This window comes from Amblyomma maculatum, chromosome 2 (genome assembly GCF_055883805.1).
Source record: "Amblyomma maculatum isolate TAMU_Amacu chromosome 2, ASM5588380v1, whole genome shotgun sequence".
Taxonomy (NCBI): domain Eukaryota; kingdom Metazoa; phylum Arthropoda; class Arachnida; order Ixodida; family Ixodidae; genus Amblyomma; species Amblyomma maculatum.
This window is the reverse complement of record NC_139345.1, coordinates 175,786,616-175,806,933: the sequence shown is the minus strand read 5'-3', so window position 1 is coordinate 175,806,933 and position 20,318 is coordinate 175,786,616. Positions and strand designations below refer to the sequence as shown.

The window sequence follows — 20,318 nt, the reverse complement described above, 5'->3', positions numbered from 1 at the left end:
TAGCCTCCACGTTTCAGCCCCATAGGTGAGTACAGGCAAGATGCAACTGTTATATACTTTCCTCTTGAGCGATACCGGTAAGCTGCTAGTCATAATCTGCGAGTGCTTGCCAAATGCACTCCCTCCCAATCTTATTCTTCTTGTTATTTCCTTTTCATGGTCCGGATCTGCGGTTACTACCTGCCCTAAGTAGACATATTCGCTTACTACTTCCAGTAATTCGCTACCTAATGTAAACTGCTGTTCCTTCCCGAGGCTGTTGAACATTACCTTAGTCTTCTGCATATTAATTTTCAAGCCTACCTTTCTACTTTTTCTGTCTAGATCATCAATCATTATTTGCAGTTCATCCCCCGAGTTGCTTAGCAAGGCAATGTCATCAGCAAATCGCAGATTACTGAGGTATTCTCCGTCTACCCTTATCCCTAACTGCTCCCATTCAAAGTCTCTGAATACTTCCTCTAAACAAGCTGTGAATAGTACTGGGGAGATTGTGTCTCCTTGCCTAACACCTTTCTTTATGAAAATTTTGTTGCTTTCTTTATGCAGAACTATGGTTGCTGTGCAGCCACTATATATATCTGCCAGCACTTTCACGTACGGCTCGTCTACCCCCTGATTTCGCAATGCCTGCATCACCGCCGAGGTTTCAACTGAGTCAAATGCTTTTTCGTAATGCTTTTGTCGCAACAAGCGGACTGCAATAGCGCACAGAAACCAGCGGGTCGACACAGCGGAAGGAGCCGACGTATGCTTTGCAGGACTTTCCATATAATTAATTTGCATGCATAGTGTACTGATTTTATAATACACAAATGTTCTACTGCCTTGTATTGTAGTATAATCTTGATGTAATATTAATGGGAATAATTTTGCAATGGTATGATCCAGAGCCCAATCTGCAAAATTTCTGGAGAGGATGTATTTTGCCTTACTGCACTTGAGGCATTTCAGCTGTGTAGCTTTGGCTGCATAACCGGAAAAAAGTTGAGTGCGACTATAGCCAATTCCCAATAGAACCCCCCTGGAAGAGGTGACCCATCTATGTCTACCCTAATTACACATTTCAGTTCACTGTAATAGGACTCAAATCATATCAGTGTCGCAAATCATGAAATAAAAGAATGCAGCTTTCCTTTTTCTTTTGTAGTTTTCCCTTCATCCCCATACAGCTTCATCATTCCATCTTTTGCCGCACAACCTATATGAAAGCATGGCCCATCTCCTGCACATAAGCAATAAAGCAGTCTTAATTTCTGCACTTACAGATATACTTCTAGCTTCAGACAAGTTCAGGTACTGTAAATGAACCAATTAGAAGACTGCAGTCCCCCGTTGCCTTATACCCCCGCATACGCACCTGAAGTGAAGTACGGCACAGCAGAAAAGCAGTGCATGGCACACTTTCGTAATTTTATGCCCCACTTTCGATTTCACGAAGTCCTCGCCCATCACATGCATGTATCAGCAGCCACCTTGAAAATCGGATGAGAGCTAAAACTTTAGCCGAGACACCGCATTTTGCATTTGCCCGACATAGAAGTCAGTTTGAGGAGAGGGTTCAATACACAAGAAAAAGTAGATTTTTTTTTTAAGACAGTCGTCCATCCTCCCACCCATCAGTCCTCAAAGAAAGCACGCCGTCAGTCGCGATCATCATGAGAGCTTTTAACATACGGCCCTTCAAAAGAAGTTTGCTGCTACACACATTGCAATAATTTTGTGGCAGCGAACAGTGCCCACCCCAATCGCTGCATGATAAAGGGAAGGCAGTGAGCAACCGACCAGCAGAGCAAGCCACCGCCTGCACTCCTGTCAAAGCTGCTGGCACTCTGCCAAGTTCACTCCCCCCCCTTTTTCACCACACCACTACTGGAGTTAACGCACACCATGAATTGTCCCTGTGCGAAATTTCTGCGCCCTGCCAAGAAATAAACTGGATTGCAACGGCGTGCGAACGACTGGTGTTGTTTTTTGTTTTGTTTTTTAAGTTGCCAGTGGCAAAAGTGGGAGGCAAATTCATTACACATGTAAACACAGTATGCTTAGGTGAGGCCTGAACAAAAGATTACAGCGCAAAAGGTAGCCGCGTCGCCGGCATGGGCGATGCTCACATGAAGAAAAATGGCGCGTTCACGTCGTTTTGCTACCACCTATTGTCCTCTTGTTACTATACAGAACAACATCTGACGGTACACTTGTTAGCGCTATTAATGCTAGAATTTCTTGCTTATCTCCTGAATTCGTAATTGACAAGTTCCCATATACTAGCAGTGTTCCACTAACCTGTTACCTAGAACATGGAAACCTCACCGTAACGAAATTAGCAATTTAACGAAATTTTCAGCTGCAAGTAGGATTTCGTTATTTTGAGGTTCTGCTGTACTATGAGACAATATGGCTGACCGAAAATGCCAAACATATCTTTCATCCCATACCATTATACAGCAGCTGCAGTCTTAATGACCCAGTCAGCAATGCTACCATGCAGGCATAAAAACCATGTCACCGTTGAACACCGATAATTTGCAATTATAAAGCCATTCTAGCATAAAAACAGCACTACCTTTCCACTTCTGCAAGGCTGCATATTTGGGTGCTTTGAGCACAGCCATGCGGTATAAATCCTGTACTTTTTACACCGCACATGTTGTTGACATCATATATGTTTCGAGTTAAAAGTGCAATCATGCTTCTAGCATGGGAAAAAAACATCTCAAAGGGTCACCAAAGACAAACACAAAGCCAGATTGACAAGTTACGCTACTAGAATTTTAGCACCGTTTGTTTGAAGGCGATGCCTTCTCAGCAGAGAAATATATGAAGGTCGAGCTCCCCATCTTTCAAAGAAGGAAGCCATGACAATAAACATGGAACTCGTATTATGTAGCCAACAGAACAGCCAACTTGGCTCTTTTCACTTACATCAACCATTAAAGAGCTGACTGAGAACATCCAGACTGTTCCCACAATCTAGGAGGGATGTAAGGCCACAGTGGGTTCCAGCATTATTCATACTCAGTTATGCAGCCCCGCAGATAACTAGAGCTTTATTTATGTAAATTATCCTAGAAGACATGCCTAGCTGTGTGTTTGATGCCTTTTCGATATTCAGCCAGTCACACCCACCTTGTGCGCTGCCTCCAGGGCAGTGATGAGTCTCTCCATTTCAGCCAGGCCCATCTCGAGGGGCACCTCACGTCGCTTCTGTTCGCCCGGCTCACTCAGGGACAGGGTGAGGTTGGCCAGTGGGACGCCCAGGGTTGCCACCTTGTCACTACCAAGGACCAGCTGCAGCACAAACAATCGCAAAATAGTATAGCCTGGATAACAAGAAGGATTAAAATGGCAAGGAACCTCAATACAATAGAGATCTGGAAAAAAGTATAAAACACATAAAATCAGAAAGTCCTGATAACTGTTACAGAGAATGCCTAAAGTATTCCGAAGCTGAGAGTGCCATAGAACCTGAGTTAATATTTAGTCACGAGAAAGCATATCTTACAAACTGGTCTCTCTTGCCATTTATTATGTCAGCCCATTAATGACCAGGCACCGAAATGTAACCATTTACAAGAATTAGTGACTAATGGTCACTTTCATTGCAGAAACATATAAATTGTTAGGTTTATGATGAAAAGGATTGTTGACAGGTAATTAAATCTAGCTACTCTGGATTTAAAAATGCCCAAAAATGATAAAATGAGAAATAATATGCAGGTAGAGAGAATAAGTTGAGAGAGAATTTTTAAATGGCCCCACACCTATCAAAAGAGCATTGCAAGCCCTTAAATTTAATACCTCTCTCCTGCAGTCATTCCAAAGGCCCTCAGATAGATGGCTTAATGATTCAATGGAGCATCATAGAACTGATGATTCTGATAGCCTTTGAGCGGTGGCTATCAGATGCCCGCTAATACCCTAAACAACCTACACGCTTCATCCTGACCTAGAGTGCGGTTACTTAAAATGCAGTCAGGTAGCTTTGATAAGCCCCTCATCTTTCCAATAGAAGTTCGAGTCATCGTACCTTTCAACATGCCTACTGGCCAACGAAAACCTTTTCTTGCTTTTTTTTTTTGCACACAAACATGGGAAGCTTAAACCGCTGCCAGCATCCCTGGAAACCACGGTGTAAGAATATGCTTAAGTGCTAATACTGTCCGGCGGCGTGACCAGACCTGGTTCGCCGCTCCATGCACTAATCTTGAATGTGGATAGATGGCACAGCGCCACAGGGTTTATACCAGTCGCTAAGCTGCAGCAGCCTTAATGCAGGTGTAGTGGGATCTGCCCTAAGTGTATGTGCCTATGTGTGTAAGTAAGACAAGGGCTCAGAATGATGGAAACTGCTCTCAACACGTATTTTTCGGCTACTTGGTACTTTACTTGCTGGGACTGCATAAATGGGCGGAACAGCAATGCGAACGCGGTCCTGTAATTTTTCCAAACTCATTATCGAAATGCATTCACTGCAATTATTGTTTTGTTATTGTTTTTTTCATCCGCGCGGCCTTTACGGAATAAGTTAACTATACTGTCTCTTAAATATAAAACGTGGGCTTTGAAGCACATGTTCCCACAGTCGGGTCAAAGAGCCTGAGTGTGTATTGAAACGTTGCTTGAGCAGTCTAATGTGCTGGCACTCTGAGATGATGCCCGCCGTGAGAGAATATGACCAACTCTGGCCACCTGGGGTCTAATAATGTGCACAGAAACCTCAAGCAAGAGCATTTCTGCATTTTACCTGTATCAGAAAAGCTCAACCAGAAATATAACCAGCACTCTTGTGCTGCGTTGCGGTGTGCCTCCGCTGCTGTATGCGCGAGCGCTGGGAACAAAGCAAACCAAGCTTGCATTCGTGAGGTTTTAAAGGCTAATGCAGTGCACTACAGTAAAATCTCATTACAAGAGACATGGTTACAAGAGACACTCGGTTATAACAGACACTTGAAAATGGTTTGGTTGGTTTTCCTATGTTTGCCACGTTAACAAAATTGCATACAAGAGACATGGTTACAACAGCCACTCGGTTACTAAGGACAACTTTTTTGGGTGCCTAGAGTGAATTCTTCACTCTGTAAAAGAGACAAAACACAGATACACTCACACAATGCGGCCGACATTGTACTAACTCGCATGTGCTTCACTTTACATTCCTTTGGCTTGATTCTGTTCTGTTCCGCAGGTGGATATCACACCTTGCATGGTTGCGACTATTGTCTCACTGCACCGAAATTTCCATCATCCTGCTTCTATAGTGCCAGTCGCACTCCTGCACTGACTGTTGAGTTGAATTTATGTTGGCTTGGATTTCCGTTCCAGTTTCCGCAATGCCGGTCGCTTTGTACGCCAGTGGACGGACCAGTTGGACACAAAGAGCTGTCGCCATTCATATGGGAGAGTTCTGCTAGATAACCCATCAGCATAGTTTCGCATCAGACACAAACTCAGATGCCCAAAAGTCATGTTGAAGTGAGCAAAATATATTTAGTTATCAAAAAAAGGCACAATAGTTTAATTACTTTTATCATCTATGTTATGTTTACCTTAGAGCTTCAAAGGGCTTGCAAGCAAGAAGAAGGCTTGCAAAGTGAAGTGTTTACATCCAGAAATTTGGAAGGGAGCTAGTACATTCTGCACTCACAAAAAAAAAAAAAAACTACTAGGGAGCTTACTTTAAGCCATTCTGAACAATTTATTGTTAATGTGTGTAAATTTATTTAAATGCGTGTTTATGCTGATGTGCAGTGAACTAATCTAATCTCACTCCTCAGTGGTTTTGAATTTTTGGTTACAAGAGACTTTGGTTATCAGAGAAGTCTTTCTTGGCTCCCTTCAGTGTATCTTGTAAAGGGAGTTTACTGTTTTAGCTGCGCGATGTTGTCTCATTAAGGAAAGACCGGCGTTCAGGCGCAGAAATAAAATGTACGCCTCTGAACTGAATTAGCGGATGTCAGTTGAGAATAATTTTAGTTGCCTGTCAAGCAACTTGTTGACCTCAATAATTTTGGGCCACGAAATTCTCCATCCAGCGTTTTCGGGTCCGGCAAGTTATGCAGCTGCATATTGTTATAAACCTTACTGGCAAGTCTTTTGCCTTTCGTACACCCATGTTTCGGGGCCCTAAAATGTACAGCAGGTGAAAACTGGCCACTAGATTGCAGACTGAAATTAACGATTTCTTTCCCTGGCTTGCCACACCTGATATGTCCATGCAGACGCTTCTTCAAAAAGTGGTCTCATCCGTGCAGAAACAGAGGACCCAGAGTGTCACTAGCAGCTTCAATTGTTTCTTTTACTGACATCGCGACCTTCAGAATTTTAAGCCCGAAGATACCTCAGTCAGTAATCAGCGAGCTCGACTGCTGAGCTGGAGAACATGAATTTAATACTGGCTGCAGCTGCCGCGAAATGATGTAAAAGGTGGCCGTGTGCTGTGAAGAATCCAATACGACCTAATTTTGATCTCCTTATTGCAGTGTACATTAATGCTCATGTGTCGCTTCAGGACTTCAAAAGGCAAAACATATTTTTTTGTTAAACTGCAGCCAAGAAAGCCGTTCTGTGAAGCAAATATACCTTGTTATTACAATAGCCAGTGTTTTATTATCGTTTACTATTATATTATTTTATATTTATAATTTTTATTACAAGAGCTGCTCTAAGGGCAGTATGACAGTGGCCGCTTGTCTGGCTGCTTGACACATGTGTCTGTAGACTGTCATTTTCAAGGAGACTTCCTTGAATTTGCCTGTATAGTCAGATATTTTGGACACCCCAGAAAAATACTGCGCACAGAATTTGCCAACAGCAACGGTTTCTTCTTGGGCAAATTCAAAAGTATATTGCCACTGAACTGGATGTAGAACGATTTTGATATCATATGCTCGGGAACGTGCTTTGCACAGACATGGTCGCTCGATTGTAATATTGTATCTGCTCTGGGGATAGCCCCCCTCAGTTCTAGGCGAACAGGGTTCGACAGAGCTTTATGAAGTGACATTTGATCCGAATAAATCTAGGAGCCCAGCCTTCAGCTCAGTCAGCTTCTGGACCTGGCTGGATTACAAGGTGTGTGACAACGCAGCCAACTCATTACATCCACCAAATATATAGGCCATGACGACTGCAGCGGCGTCAACCCACGCCATCATGTGAGCTCGCATGACTGGTCGCAAACTGCGACACAAAAAAAGCTAGCTGTAACAGACTTTTTCTTGCACGGTGCCTGCCCCAACATGGAAACTCATAGCATAACATACACACCTTGTTTTACGCTTTGGATGTGCAAAACACCAACAAGCATAGCCTAAAATGACACCAAAAGCCGGCTACGCCGCTTCGCTGCACGTGCCGCTCCACAAGCGAATGGACACTACGACACAGTGCCCCTGTGCTGCTGCATTCGGCGCATGTACTAGAGGGCGAACACAATCCGTGCGCGCTCTCCGCCACGGCAGGCGCTCAGTGTCATCACTTAAATATTCTTACACCATGCTGGAAACTGACTAATTCGCACACTTCCTACCCTCCTGAATAACACAGTTGAAACGGACGGTGATCGCAATGACAGCTGTCGTTATGTACTACCACTGACATGATGTAGAAGGAGTCCAAAGAACAAGCCGCAGAACTAGTTGGAGGTTTCACACTGCAGTGGCTATACTTGCCTCTGCCAGAAATTAGGCCTGTTGATGCAGTTGGTCATTCACAACTGCTAAAACCGCACTGGAGTGACTCTGTGCTCTCTCTGCTCTTGTCCTGGTTCTGCACTGTTTCTGCGCAATTTCTGTGAGTTGCTGTGCCTCACTGAGCAGAGTTCAGACTTAATCAGTGGCAAATGGTAAGTGAGATCAGCAGGAAAGAGTGTAATTTGCAACCAGTGAGTGGCTCACTCTTTTCTAGATCCTCTTAGGCTGCCTGCCCTGAATCATTATAAGCAATGACAGTAGAAAACAGAAGCAGCGAATAGTTGCAGAAATTAGGGGTCATGCTGCAAACCTGTGTTGTTTCAAATGCTTACTGGCATCCGTTAAAGGCACAGGCGATCAATGCTGTAAGGCATGCTAACTTCAAATCTGCAAGACTGACTGTGCAGTCCACCCAAATCATAGTTAACCTATGTAGTAATTCTAACCGTGTACCTGTCATACACCGTTTAATGAATGCAGGTGCAAGTATTAAAGTGGAGCTAACCACGATTTTATTAGCACGCCTTCTTGGGCTAGTTGGTGCGTACTTGAATTGGTGAAAAATTTGCACCGAACCATGCAGACCCCAAGAAAGAAGATGAGACACAGGCTGTTGTGAAGTATGCACACGTGCTTATCTTACCGAGATACCAGCCAAGCCACATGTTAACGGCAGTAACTGTGATGACGTGGCTAGCCAAGTGGCTATAAATACTACTAACCTTTAATAGAGCTTGTTTGTTTTTCACAACTACTTGTCGATTCACTTCACAGGCGCTTTTTTAGAGGGAACAAAAAAACGACCATTGGGAACACAGAAGCAAGGAAACAGCCCAGAAAAAAAAAAGAAATTGGTTAGTGAATAGCAGCATCTAAAAACTTAAATTCGAAGAAAAGAAGAGATAATGAAGGGGTGCTGAGTCTCGCCTGTGTCTCGTTTTCTTTCTTGAGATGCGCATGGTTCAGCGCAATTTTTCCACCAATTCACGACTTTATGACAATCAGGGTCGATGTCATTGGCTGAAAGGCCTCCTTTGGATGGTAGTTGCTGCTGCGTTAGATTACAGAATAAACTGCCAAATCCTAATCATCCTAACCCCAAAATGCTATTCTCATCCCAAATCCTAACCTGGCCCCAGCCTTCTTAATACACAACAAATTCTTCAGGAGTGCAAGAGGTAAGCACAAAGCAACAATTTGAAGCTTGGCCCCTGGACTTGCGATAACCAAATGCATCGCACAGGAAGAGAGGAAGGCCTGCTGTCCTCTACAGGCTGTTCGTGTAGGCTGGTTTCATCGAAGCCTGAAATAATACAAACATCGCACATATTAACCCCAGGACGAGGAACTGGCATCGAGGACACCGTTGCCAAAAATCGACCATCAAGGCCTAATCGTCCCCGTGGTGGGCAGGATGTTCCTTTTTGACTAATGTTGAAGTGGTCAATTTAACCAATTACACAGACCCATCTAACAGGATGAGTGCAAAAGACCCAACATCAAGTGATGGTGAGGTCATCTCATTGAAAGCAGTGTAGCTGGAAGATATTAGTCGATTGTGCAAACGGATGATATAAAAAGGTGGCCAACATGCGGACCTGATGACAGACAGTTGTTTGGAATCCATACAAAAAGGGGTGCGGAGGTGCTGGTAAAGCTCGATGTCAAAAGACCAGAGGCCTTGGCCATCACGCCAAATGCCACCTCTGCCGAATCATAAGGCTGCCATACTGAATGGATCAAACTGCATCCAGATGAGCAGATCAGAGCGAAACTCCTACCTGCACAACTGGACAATCTTTCAGCAAGTGTTGAGCGTATCTCCAGTATTTGCCATCTAGCTGTGTTTAATCTAACAAATAATGCTCGCGGAGAAAATCATTTTGTGGGCTCACTCCTCACTTCAACGCTATATTTCCAAAGTGCAATCTCTATGTTTGCATTACGGCTGACACCAGAGAGCCGGGCAAGTCACACAGCTGAGTCCCACCACAAAAATCACAGGACTCGTGAGAATTTCGCTGAAGTGGGAATGCATTCTCACAAAATTGACCTCAAACAATAAGAGATTGGAGCAGATGCTTTATGAACAGCATTTACTTTCACATTTCAGTCAGCTTTAGTGGCTTGATTTTTTGCTGTACTGTGTCGCATCACAACCTTATCCTGAAAGTGCAATTGCAGCCAGCTGCAAGATGAGCTTTACTTCATATCTTGATTGCACTAAGCAATTATTTGAGTTACACTGCAATTTCCAAACAAAGCAGCAAAAGAAGGGTTGAAAAAAAAAAGTTAGCAATCAGTAGCTTCCATGCAACCACACTTTCCTGGACAACAGCCAACATTGTGCTGTGAATGTAAGCGACAGGATAACAGCGGCTCTCATGTGCTCAGCACTCAACAGCAGCACTGCAGCAATGCTGCTGATGAGCCTGTGTGATGGGACAAAGCCCAGACGGGAAAGGTAACGTCTGGTTTGACCCTAATGTCGCGCCCTAAATATCGCTGCTAGCACAAAATTTAACATCTTGTTTTTTCTCCGACAGTCCCCTTAAAGCACTGCCCATCAATCCAGCTCCTTCTCTCCCCTCCGTTTTTCTTTAGATATGTATACGGCAGGCTCACCCTGACGTTCCAGTCAAAGTCAGCCAGCACTGCGCCACCAATGGCATCCGTCTCATCCAGGAAGTGGCGTGCAATGTCTTCCCGGCGATTCTCTGCAACCTTCTTTACGACCGCCCTGTGGCTGGCTGGCAGGAAGTCCAAGATCTTCTGTTAAGTGAACAAAGCAGAGGCAAAAAAGTCAGCACGCAGCTAGGCTAGATGGCCAGCTAGACGCTGGGAGACACGTCCTTACTCAATGAATCAACATCATTTTGAAACCATGCATTTTCGGATCTAATGAGAGGCCAAGCATGTTAACCAGGCAGAGAGAATGAGATAGCCAAGCAACACAAAGCACAAAGCGACTTGAGGTATTGCCCCTCAAACGCTAGATGCCGATTATTTTTGCATGAAAAAGTTAAAATACCAGCCGAGACATGCATACCTGCCAACCTGGCAAGATACAAAATCGAGATTTGTATTTGCGCCCAGTTCATGCTACCGCCAATGAATATCCGCTGCTATGCCAAAGATGCCACCGCTGACTAGAAACAATCTCCATGCCACCACCGGTCAAAAAAGGCATGGCACACGCCTGTTTTTCTTTTTTTTTCTTTTTCCAGGCTCAACTGCTACACTACTACCTTCGCCTGCTGCAGTGTTGACTAAAACGTCACAGCTTCACCACCGAACCTGCTGTTATAACTTGCACTATCATGCAACAAGCTATTTCATTGTGTATGCCAGACTAACACAGTAAAGAAAGGATCAAGACTGAAAAGGTGTCCGTTTAGTTGGTTACCTTGCACACAAAATGGAAGGAGATGAAGAGAGCGCATCATGAACTACTAATGAAACACTCTAACAAGTTTGACAAATGCCCTGTTTATTGCACATACACGAATAAAAGAAAGGTGCACAATTCTCCATCACACTATGTACACAACCGAGTTCAAAGCAAACTTGGAGCTTTTCCTGAAAGTGTGCAGCTCCCAGAGATGGTTTCAGTGACATGAATTCCAGATTCTCCGTGCAGCAAATAATGTTTTTAATGCCATATAATGATTGCAGTATATAATATTTAGCAGCACAGTCAGCAAGGTAGCACAACATCCGCCATTTTTGCGCAGACATATATGATTACTAGTAGTAACATAATTCCTTTTTTATTTTACAACTTTCAGCATAATATATGTCCTAAAAAATTGAAAATATTTTCACAAGGCTTCAAAGTTTTCTTTATAAGTTACTGGATTTCGATGTTAATATTTCCACTATTATATGACATTATATGGGAATTTCTGCACACCCATGCAAAAAATATTTACTATTTTGCTCTGGAAAACTAACAAAGTGCATTTCTAAAAATTGTATTGGGGAAACTTGTTTTCAATGGGAACATGAAGTGGCATGTGAAACGGTTAACCAGAAAGGCTACCTAGTAAGAACGAAAGCACGCCTTGTTGAAAACACAAACTACAGTCGCTAATGACGCTTGGTTCCAGTACTTGCTACTTGAGTAACAGTCATTAACCCTTCCGCTGTCGAGCGTTTCTGGATGTGACGCACCCCCAGTGTCGGCTTGGTTTCAGGGAACGAGCATAGTAATTTTTTTTTATTATGATTGCTATACAAATAACACAATCAATGAAATATGCACATTTCGGTATTCTGAAGGTGTTAATTAACATCATCAGGCTGATCATCATTATCAGCCTGATTATAGATTAGATAAATGAGGATAATATAAGAAAAAACTGCTCAATACTTATTGAAAGACTAAATCCAAGCTCGACTCGAATATAATCAAAAGAGCCGTCGCTCCAGCCCGTAGTCGAAAGTCCTGCGCGGTTAGCCATCTGAAAGTAACCGTGCGCACAGAGGACGCACTTTCAGTGACCCGCAACATGGAGATAAATGGCACATTGTGAAATCAAGATGACAGAGGGAGGTGGAAAGCGGCTAAAATAAGCTCCTTTGCTGCAGCTAGCCGCAAAAAAGGGCGCGGCAAAAGAGAGCGAGAGCAGAGAGTCATGTGTCAACCTATTGGAGAGGCAAAGGCGTTGAGCCCCTGAACGTGATGCGTCGTAGCAGACACGCCAACAGAATAAAAATAGAAACCTGCAAACCTGCGGCAGATAGCAGAACAACACTTGTACCCGTAACCGCACACACGCGACACTAAACGCGCGCTCCGCTGATTGCTTAACGCGATAGAGCAGGCAAAGAAGGTGGCAGGGGTGGGCGCAATCGCTCCATACTCTTCAGTATGTACATACCAACACAACGCGGGGCAAAAATACGAACTTGTAGAAAGATTTGACAGATGGTACAGCCTGTCCAAAAGCGTCAGCTTCGCGCTCAGGCGCGAAGCATTGAATGCACGATAGAGAACGTACCAGTACGTCGGTGACACTGTGGGGGGGAAGCGTGAAAATGTACCGATACGTTCGTGACAGCGAAAGGGTTAAGTTGCACCCTCACCAGTACCTCAAGAATAAGCCCAGAAACTTCAAAATAAGCCATTAGTCTGAAAATGTCAACTTTAACACCGCAGACTATAGCCACTGTTCTCCGGTCTATTCAGAATCGCTTCGTGCACCTTTTCTTATACCAGACAAACATTTGCATCTGCAGGGCCAGGTCATCACGGTTCAAAGGGTTCAAATGAATTGGGCCCAGCGTGCTGAGGGGCCCCATGAGAGCCGAAAAAAATGGCAGACTTCGAGGCTTGCTCCAAGAAATAGTCAAACCATCATCTTTACAATTCTACAGGCTTAAAATTAGAGCTTAGATACTGCAATGTCGAATGCTCCAAAAACCATTCGTCGGATCGGGCGCCTAATCCCAAAGCCAGCTTCATATTTTGCCAGTCAAAATACAGAACTTTGTGCTCATCAAAATAGATGAAAAAAAAAAAAAATACAAAATACAAAATTGGTTTAGGTAGTTCTAACTGGCTTCAGTTGGTTTCAGCTGGTCCCAGCTAGTACTCAATGGCATTTAACTGGTTTCAAGTGCTATACCAGCTGGAAATCAGCTAGTCCCGCTTGGGGATAAAGTGGAATCAATGGGTTCTAGCTGGCTTTCAGTTGGAAGTCAGCTAGCAGCTCATACCAGTTCGTAAACCAACTTCTGTCATTACTGCTGTTGAGGTCAGTTTTGAGTTTTATTAATTTTAGCGTAAGCAGTAAAAGCTGTGACGAAAGCAATAAAATATTATTTAAAGATTATGACTTCCTAAAGCTGACAGCCACTTCTGTAATTTGTAGCTGGTGTGAGTACAGACATGAGATTCTCAGGAGACATCAGGAAACTCCCGTAGGAAAAGGCTCAGAAACGCTTATAGAATCGCTGCTTAAAGGGACCCTGGAGTATTCGAGTCAGATTTGAAGGCTTTACGTGTAGCCGATATTTTCCCAATAATTTTTAAAAAGTGGTCCTGGCGACTGCTCACAGCTGATTTGGGTGACACATAGCCTCACGCAAGCCTCCCCACTGACTCCAGTGGGGCTGTTGGGCACGCCCGCTCATTGGACGCTCCCTTGTTAGACGAGCGGGATGGGTCGTGGTGGGGTGAGGTGGCGACTATTTTTCATCTATTTTTCCTGCGCGCCGGTGTCACTTGATTTCAAAAGGGGAGAGAGAAGCATCATTTTCGATCATCCATATGTTCGATGCAAATAAAGGTAGCTTAAAAATCCTTGTGTTGCAGAGGGGATTGATAGGATACTTATTGCTAGTGCACATTTTTTAATTCTAATAAATTGCTTTTCATGGTATAAAAAAAATCGGACATGCTGCGAATACTTCAATGATTGATTCTTGTGAAATATTTAAACTTATATTTTCTTCATTACGTAAACATGTGATGTTTCTGAAAAAATACACTTAAGCTATCTTGTAGACACGATAGCACGGCATAAGTTTTTACCCTGCTTTAAAGGAAAGCTCATGTACGCGAACGAGAATCATCATTGGGAGGTGGCAAAGAGTATAACACACTGAGAGGAGCTTAAAGGCCCACTGTCCACCCTCCGGTCGAAAATATTTTCTTCCCCGGTGACTGTGAGACTTCACCCCAAAAATGCAAGGCCGCAAAATGTTTATGAAAAGAGTAACTAATAACGCAATTACAGCCACCGCAATCACCCAATTCCGTCGTGTTTCTCTCCTCCCGTTTCCTCGCAAAGATTTTTCACTCTCCTGGCCGGTCATCTAGCCTCCGCAAGACAAATTCCCCTTCCTCCTCCGCGTTTGGCGGGAGGTGGGGTGTGGAACTCCGCGTGCGCACACAAAAAAAAAAACAACGGGCCACCAGTTTAAGGCTCGCCACAGAATTGTTTTCAAGGCAGTCGTCGGCGAGGCCGCGCCTGTGGAACTAGTGTGCAGCAGAGGCCTTGGCGATGAACATATTACCGCGCTGGAAAAATTAGAAACGGCAGTGATGCGATCAGCTTTGAAGAAGCAGACATACATCACGGACTTTTTTCAAAAATAAAATTAACTTTTGTTTCGCTTGCTCTTTTTGCCCGTATTATAGGTGGTCCACTTACTACGAACTTTGGATACAACGAACAAATGCCGCGTGACGATCAAGTTCGTTATAAGTGGGCTGAACTGTATGTAGCCCCTAGAAGGGAATCCAAAACCGTCTGAATAGAGCCAGGCTCACAGGGCGAAAAACACTGCTAAACAGACGACACACAGAAGAAAGACACACAGACAAGGACAAGCAGCATCGTCCTTGTCTGTGTGTCCTTCTGTGTATCCTTGTCTGTCGAGCTGCGTTTTTCATCATGTGTGCGGACCAACTAGCTAAACAAGCCACTGTATTCGAGCCAAGCAAAGTGAGCAAATCAGAAGCTTTATTAGTTTATTTTTTGTATGCTTTGCTTGTTAGCTGTTCAGTTCACAAAGCCCTCTGTGAAATGAGGCTCATGTAACAAGAGGTCTCGCCTCCACAGCGCATGAGAGCAAAAAAAGAAAATTTAAGGGAGAGGAATGCCATGCACACATACCGTGTCACCTCCTTCGGAAAGTGTCGTCAGCAGAGGGCGTGAAGAAAAGAAGGCCCTCCAGGCATCGTTGGACTCCCAGAACTCAGTGAGGGACCACACCTTGGAGCAGTGGTCAAAGGTAGGCCCTCTCTGTCCACACAGGCTGCTAACAACCGTGTCCAGGTACTAGGGAAAGGTGCAACAAGCAAATAATAAACCAGGCCTAACAGTAACTGCGTGGGTTATAGGTAGAGTGTAGCCATAACAAGCCGAGAAAACTACAGCCCATCCACTGTTTTCATTGCATGCTGAAAACATCTCTCTTGAAGCAAAGCAGGCTGCTGCCTCTGTAAACAAGAGATGCAGAGATGCACCCCTATGCAATTTCTCATGGTAGAACAATGTGCTATGTAAAGCCTGATAAAGCTTGACATTACTGCCAGCCAGCAGGCCAACGTAACTGCCATCAGAAACATGTGAAAAATACAAGCAGGCTTATGTGTAGAGATGAAGAGGCATGGGAATAGAAAAAAAAAACAAAATCAACATGAGAGATGTGCAACGGAAGACTAGAAATTTACTCCTTAAATTCAAGAAAAACTTAAGCTTTGTTTTAAGGGCATGATATCATAGCGTTGATGGGTCCTTTCAGCAACCTGGTGCCCTTTTTTCAATCACTGTGCAGGCACAGAGAGAGAGTATTTTTTCTTCTTTACTTTACTTTATTTTTATTAATCCCAAGACACCCAAAGCCTGTCCAACAGACATGCCTCAATGGCCTCAGGGTAGTCATCTGATTGCAATCCAAGGGTCCCGGTTGCAATTCCCACCGTATTTATTTACATTCTTATATGTGCCAAGGATGTTTAAGTAAACCTAATAATCACAATTTATTTGATGTTTTAACCAATTCTGTACTCTGCAGACCAAGGGTGAGTCATATCGCAAAGCGGGCTGCAGTAAGAAAATTTCATCCCTTGCTGGCCAGAAGCAAAAAAAAAAAAAAAAAAACAAAAGAAGCAATAACAAATGTAAACAATAAAAATGAATATTAAAATAAATATCAACCAAATATCTTCCCAGACTAGAGTCTCCCAGTTTTTCTGAAAAACAAAAGCAGCACGCGCGCTCTTCTGCCTAAACACCAGATGGTCACCACTTCACAACGGCTCGGAGAGAGCTCCTGAAAGTAAAATGGTTGATACCACCAGTCGCTTATCCTTAAAAGAATAAAAAGTTACAGGTCTGCACTTAACTTTTCTCATGTGTCGAAATGTGAAAGCATAGTTCTGTCATGCCACCTGGCAGATTCGCTCAACACTGCTCGCGGACCTCGCCCACACTCGCCCAGACGTTAAATGACATAAGACGATGTTTGCTGCACAGCGACAGTGTGTTGCAGTTGGAACTTGAAGAAGACGACCTTTACTGCAAAGCGCTAGAGCATGTTGCAGCTTTACATGAGGTGTGATCATCTGCGGTGAAAGCGTAGTGCTCTCGTGCCCGTGACAGGGAAGCTGATCTGTTTGTTCTGGCACGAGTTCGAAAATCCAGTCGAAGCAATGTTTTTTTTTTTCTCTATTGACAGTTTGTGCGTGCACGTTCTGCCGACATGCTCTGCAACATGCTCTGTCCCGTATTCCTGTCCAAGTCGCTCAGGAGACAAGAAATGCTTTTGCATTAAAATGTATACTTCAAGCTGAAAGAGAAGGCGAGTTGTCCGGTGCCTCATGACTGAAGGCATGTGATGCCCATTTGAAATTCCTGCATGTTAAGGAACAAGCCTCTCCTCCTTTTCACAAAGAGTGTGTACCGTCAGAGGATGAGACCTTCTAGCTTCTAGTTTGAAAATATGTGTGGCTGTACAGCTCCCTTGTGGAGATTTAAATGGCTTTTTGGAACAAAGCATGAACTTTTTGAAGTTGGTGGGCCACATCACACAGCTTTGCATACCCCCAGGGCACATTTGAGAGCACTGCTGTACACAAGTAAACAACTGTGTGCTGATGTCACCTTTGTTGTGCACTGTAATCACAGTGGTGTGTTTGAATTACATACCTAAGGGCAGAGATGTGATTACCGGACACACTCAACAAATCTAGATTTTTGTGACAGTCCACAGCAAAGTATGCTCTGAATGTCCAATCCAACACTACTGCATTAAATTACATGGTGAGAGGCATGCAATGAGATGTAAATGTAATGCTGAAGACTAAGCACTACCTTATTTTGCCCAACCATCTGCGCATTAAAAGGCCCATAAAAAGCTATTTACTAAAACTAGAAAATGCACACGAGCATTAGGTATCCCATTAGTCCTGTCGGCAATGTAAAAATTCGTTTTATTAGCACTAATCATATCGGCAATGTGCCTCTCCCTCCTCAACTCAGCGCATGCCGGCACACAAGAAAAATGAAGAGAAGTGGCAATAGCTCCTCACCACACACCCCTCGCATCACTTAGGAGTGTCCAATGAATGGGAGCCCCAGTGACTTCATCAAGGAGGTTTGCGTGAATGGATGTGTCACACTAATCACTTGCGAGTGGTCACCAGGAGCACTTTTTGAAAATTATTTGTAAATTAGAGGCTAAATGAAAAAGCTTTTCAATTTGACTCAAATACTCACAAAGACCAGATCTATGAATTTCTTGCATTAGAGTATTACCTTAAATACAGATTCAGAGGCCCTAACTATTTCACTCCTTTTCTCTGTCAAGTCACATCTATGTAACATCAATTGCAAGGCACCCTTATTCAGGCAACAATGGTGCGGAACACTGGAATCGCATCGTGCAATAGCAACACCAGCCAGACAGACCTGTTTAGAAAATCTAAAAATGAAAAGCCACAGCAAGATCTGGTAGAGGGTCAAACTCTGTAAGGGCCCTCAATCTCATGTCTACAGAGAAACAGGGTTGCGCGCAAGGAAAGAAAAGATTAAATTATGTTGATGTCATGGTTACAGAAGTCCTCTGCTACTGTACAACAGTGAAATGTCAGGGCCCTGCTAAGCTTTACTGATTCTGACATGTGATGATGGCATAAAAAACAGTTGTTTGCGAAGCTACTTTCTTGACACACGCTGCAGGCATTGGCACACCACAGATGAGCATCAGTAGATATTACAAGTTTTCACTTATCGAGACATTAATTTTGTGACCTCAAATTAGACTAGTGCCAGAACGGTACACTAAACATGTTCTCTCTCAATCATTTCTTTATTTCCACAGGTTTCTCTGATATTACGTTTTTATTTGTTTATCTACAGCCTTTGCCAAGAGTATAGTTGGTAAGATGACAATGCACACTGGGCCGAGTTATACAAAATGGCCAGAGGCAGACACCTGGGCTGTATACCTCTGGAAAAGGTAGTAGTACACGAAACAGAGCACGGTGAAGTGCAAGAAAGCCTCCGTACGCGATGCTCTTAAATACTCATTGCAATGGGTACCAAATACACCGCTTGTGAAGTATGTGCCGTTGTGTCACGTGATCTTTTTTCTTATATGTTTATATATTATAGAACCTTCTATATCCCGACATTGTAAACCCACAATGGCAATGCCTCAAATCTGATATAGCAGTATTTGCAAGAGCTGAAAATGTAACCCTTCAGGCTGAGTCAAGTTGATTTCGAGTTCCCTCGAATGTCACTGCATCGTCTTTACGCCACACAAGTGAAATGACAAAAATTTTCTCGCCAGATCACAACGGGCGACTGCCATTCTCGATTACTACCGCTGAAACTACTGACTGCTTAGTGCTATACCTGAGGTGGTACAGAAAGTGTGATGGAGTGAGTGCTGATGCTTGCGCTTGCTTTGGCTTCATCAGTTACGCCCACTATATCTGCCGTACGCCAGATTCCCTTCAAACAGCCGTACAAGTATAAGCGCAAAAAAAGCAACATAAAGGCTCTAGACAACGGAAGAGAGCTGGTTAGCGAAGACATAGTCGGAGGGTGTCAATAAACCACACTAAGCGATGTGATCTTTTGGCCGTAGGCAGAAGCGACATGGGCGCGATGGTAACGTCAAAGAAAAGCTCGACGGCACAGAGTGTCCACACTTTTCGAGAAGCTAATACAGTCACCAAATTATGTCACCGAGAACTTTTTACTAGAGCAAAAGCGACGAGTTCACCTTTTCTGCTCTATCCACTGGGAATTTCGAGAGCAAGCTCAGGCAATCTGCACTTGCAAGCGGCGCCATACTTTCCAATACGGTAGCTTAGATTGGATTGGATTGACTCGCCCCGATTCAGTCGAACGAGACAAACGAAACCAAATGCTCCGGCTTTTTCTTTTTTACAACTAACCAACAAACACGGTGTGCCTGCAAGTTTTTTTTTTATTGTTACTTTTTTTGTATCTCTCCCAAGCTATCTTGGCTCAGTATCTCAAACTGGTCGCATACAATATTTTTTTTTTTTTGATGTCCTACGGTACAGTGAACTAGAAAGTTTTTATATATATAACCTCCTTAGAACTAACGTGCTTTCTTACGTCCCTTATGCAATGAATTAGCGATTTACTGTTTAGTGTGTGTTCCAATATCGCAGAAAAATATCCGTGGATTTCGCCAATGCAGCAAAAGAAAAAAAAAGATGTACAGATTTGAGGGAAACAAGGAGTCACCCGTCCTTTAGATTTACTGGCATCGCTTTGCACGCTTTGTTTGCGTTTGACGGCGCTCGAAGTCCTGATACTTGGGCCGGAAAATGACATATCTTATCGCATTTTCAACAGGGATGCACATGCATATGTCTTATACGAGTGAGACAGGCAAAAGTGTCAATTAGATACAAGTTTCGTACGTACTCTGACCTGCAGTACTTAAGAATGACAGCCTGGTTCATTATGTCGTACTTTACTCGAGGATTAAGAAGATTAAATGTAGCACTGACAGCGTATTGCCCGGCTGCTTGTCGTAAACTGAGTGGGCATCAACTCGGGCACAGGAAAGCTGAGTGCTCACGAGCAGAGCGGTGAGTGGAATGAGTTTGACGAGGTCACAACA

The 20,318-nt window shown here is 43.7% G+C and overlaps 1 protein-coding gene across 1 annotated transcript in view; it reads right to left on the bottom strand.

Moving 5' to 3' along the window:
* LOC146200488 (COMM domain-containing protein 8-like) overlaps nucleotides 1–19,577 on the bottom strand; it is a 33,704-nt gene extending 14,127 nt beyond the window's left edge. The window contains exons 1-4 of the mRNA XM_084595533.1: nucleotides 19,443–19,577; nucleotides 15,320–15,484; nucleotides 10,320–10,466; nucleotides 3,130–3,291 (exon numbers count right to left, since the gene is read on the bottom strand). Of these exons, the coding sequence (XP_084451659.1) occupies nucleotides 3,130–3,291; nucleotides 10,320–10,466; nucleotides 15,320–15,484; nucleotides 19,443–19,511 (543 nt within the window). The 5' untranslated portion in view covers nucleotides 19,512–19,577. The remainder of the gene's footprint in view (nucleotides 1–3,129; nucleotides 3,292–10,319; nucleotides 10,467–15,319; nucleotides 15,485–19,442) is intronic.
* Nucleotides 19,578–20,318: the final 741 nt, after the last annotated feature.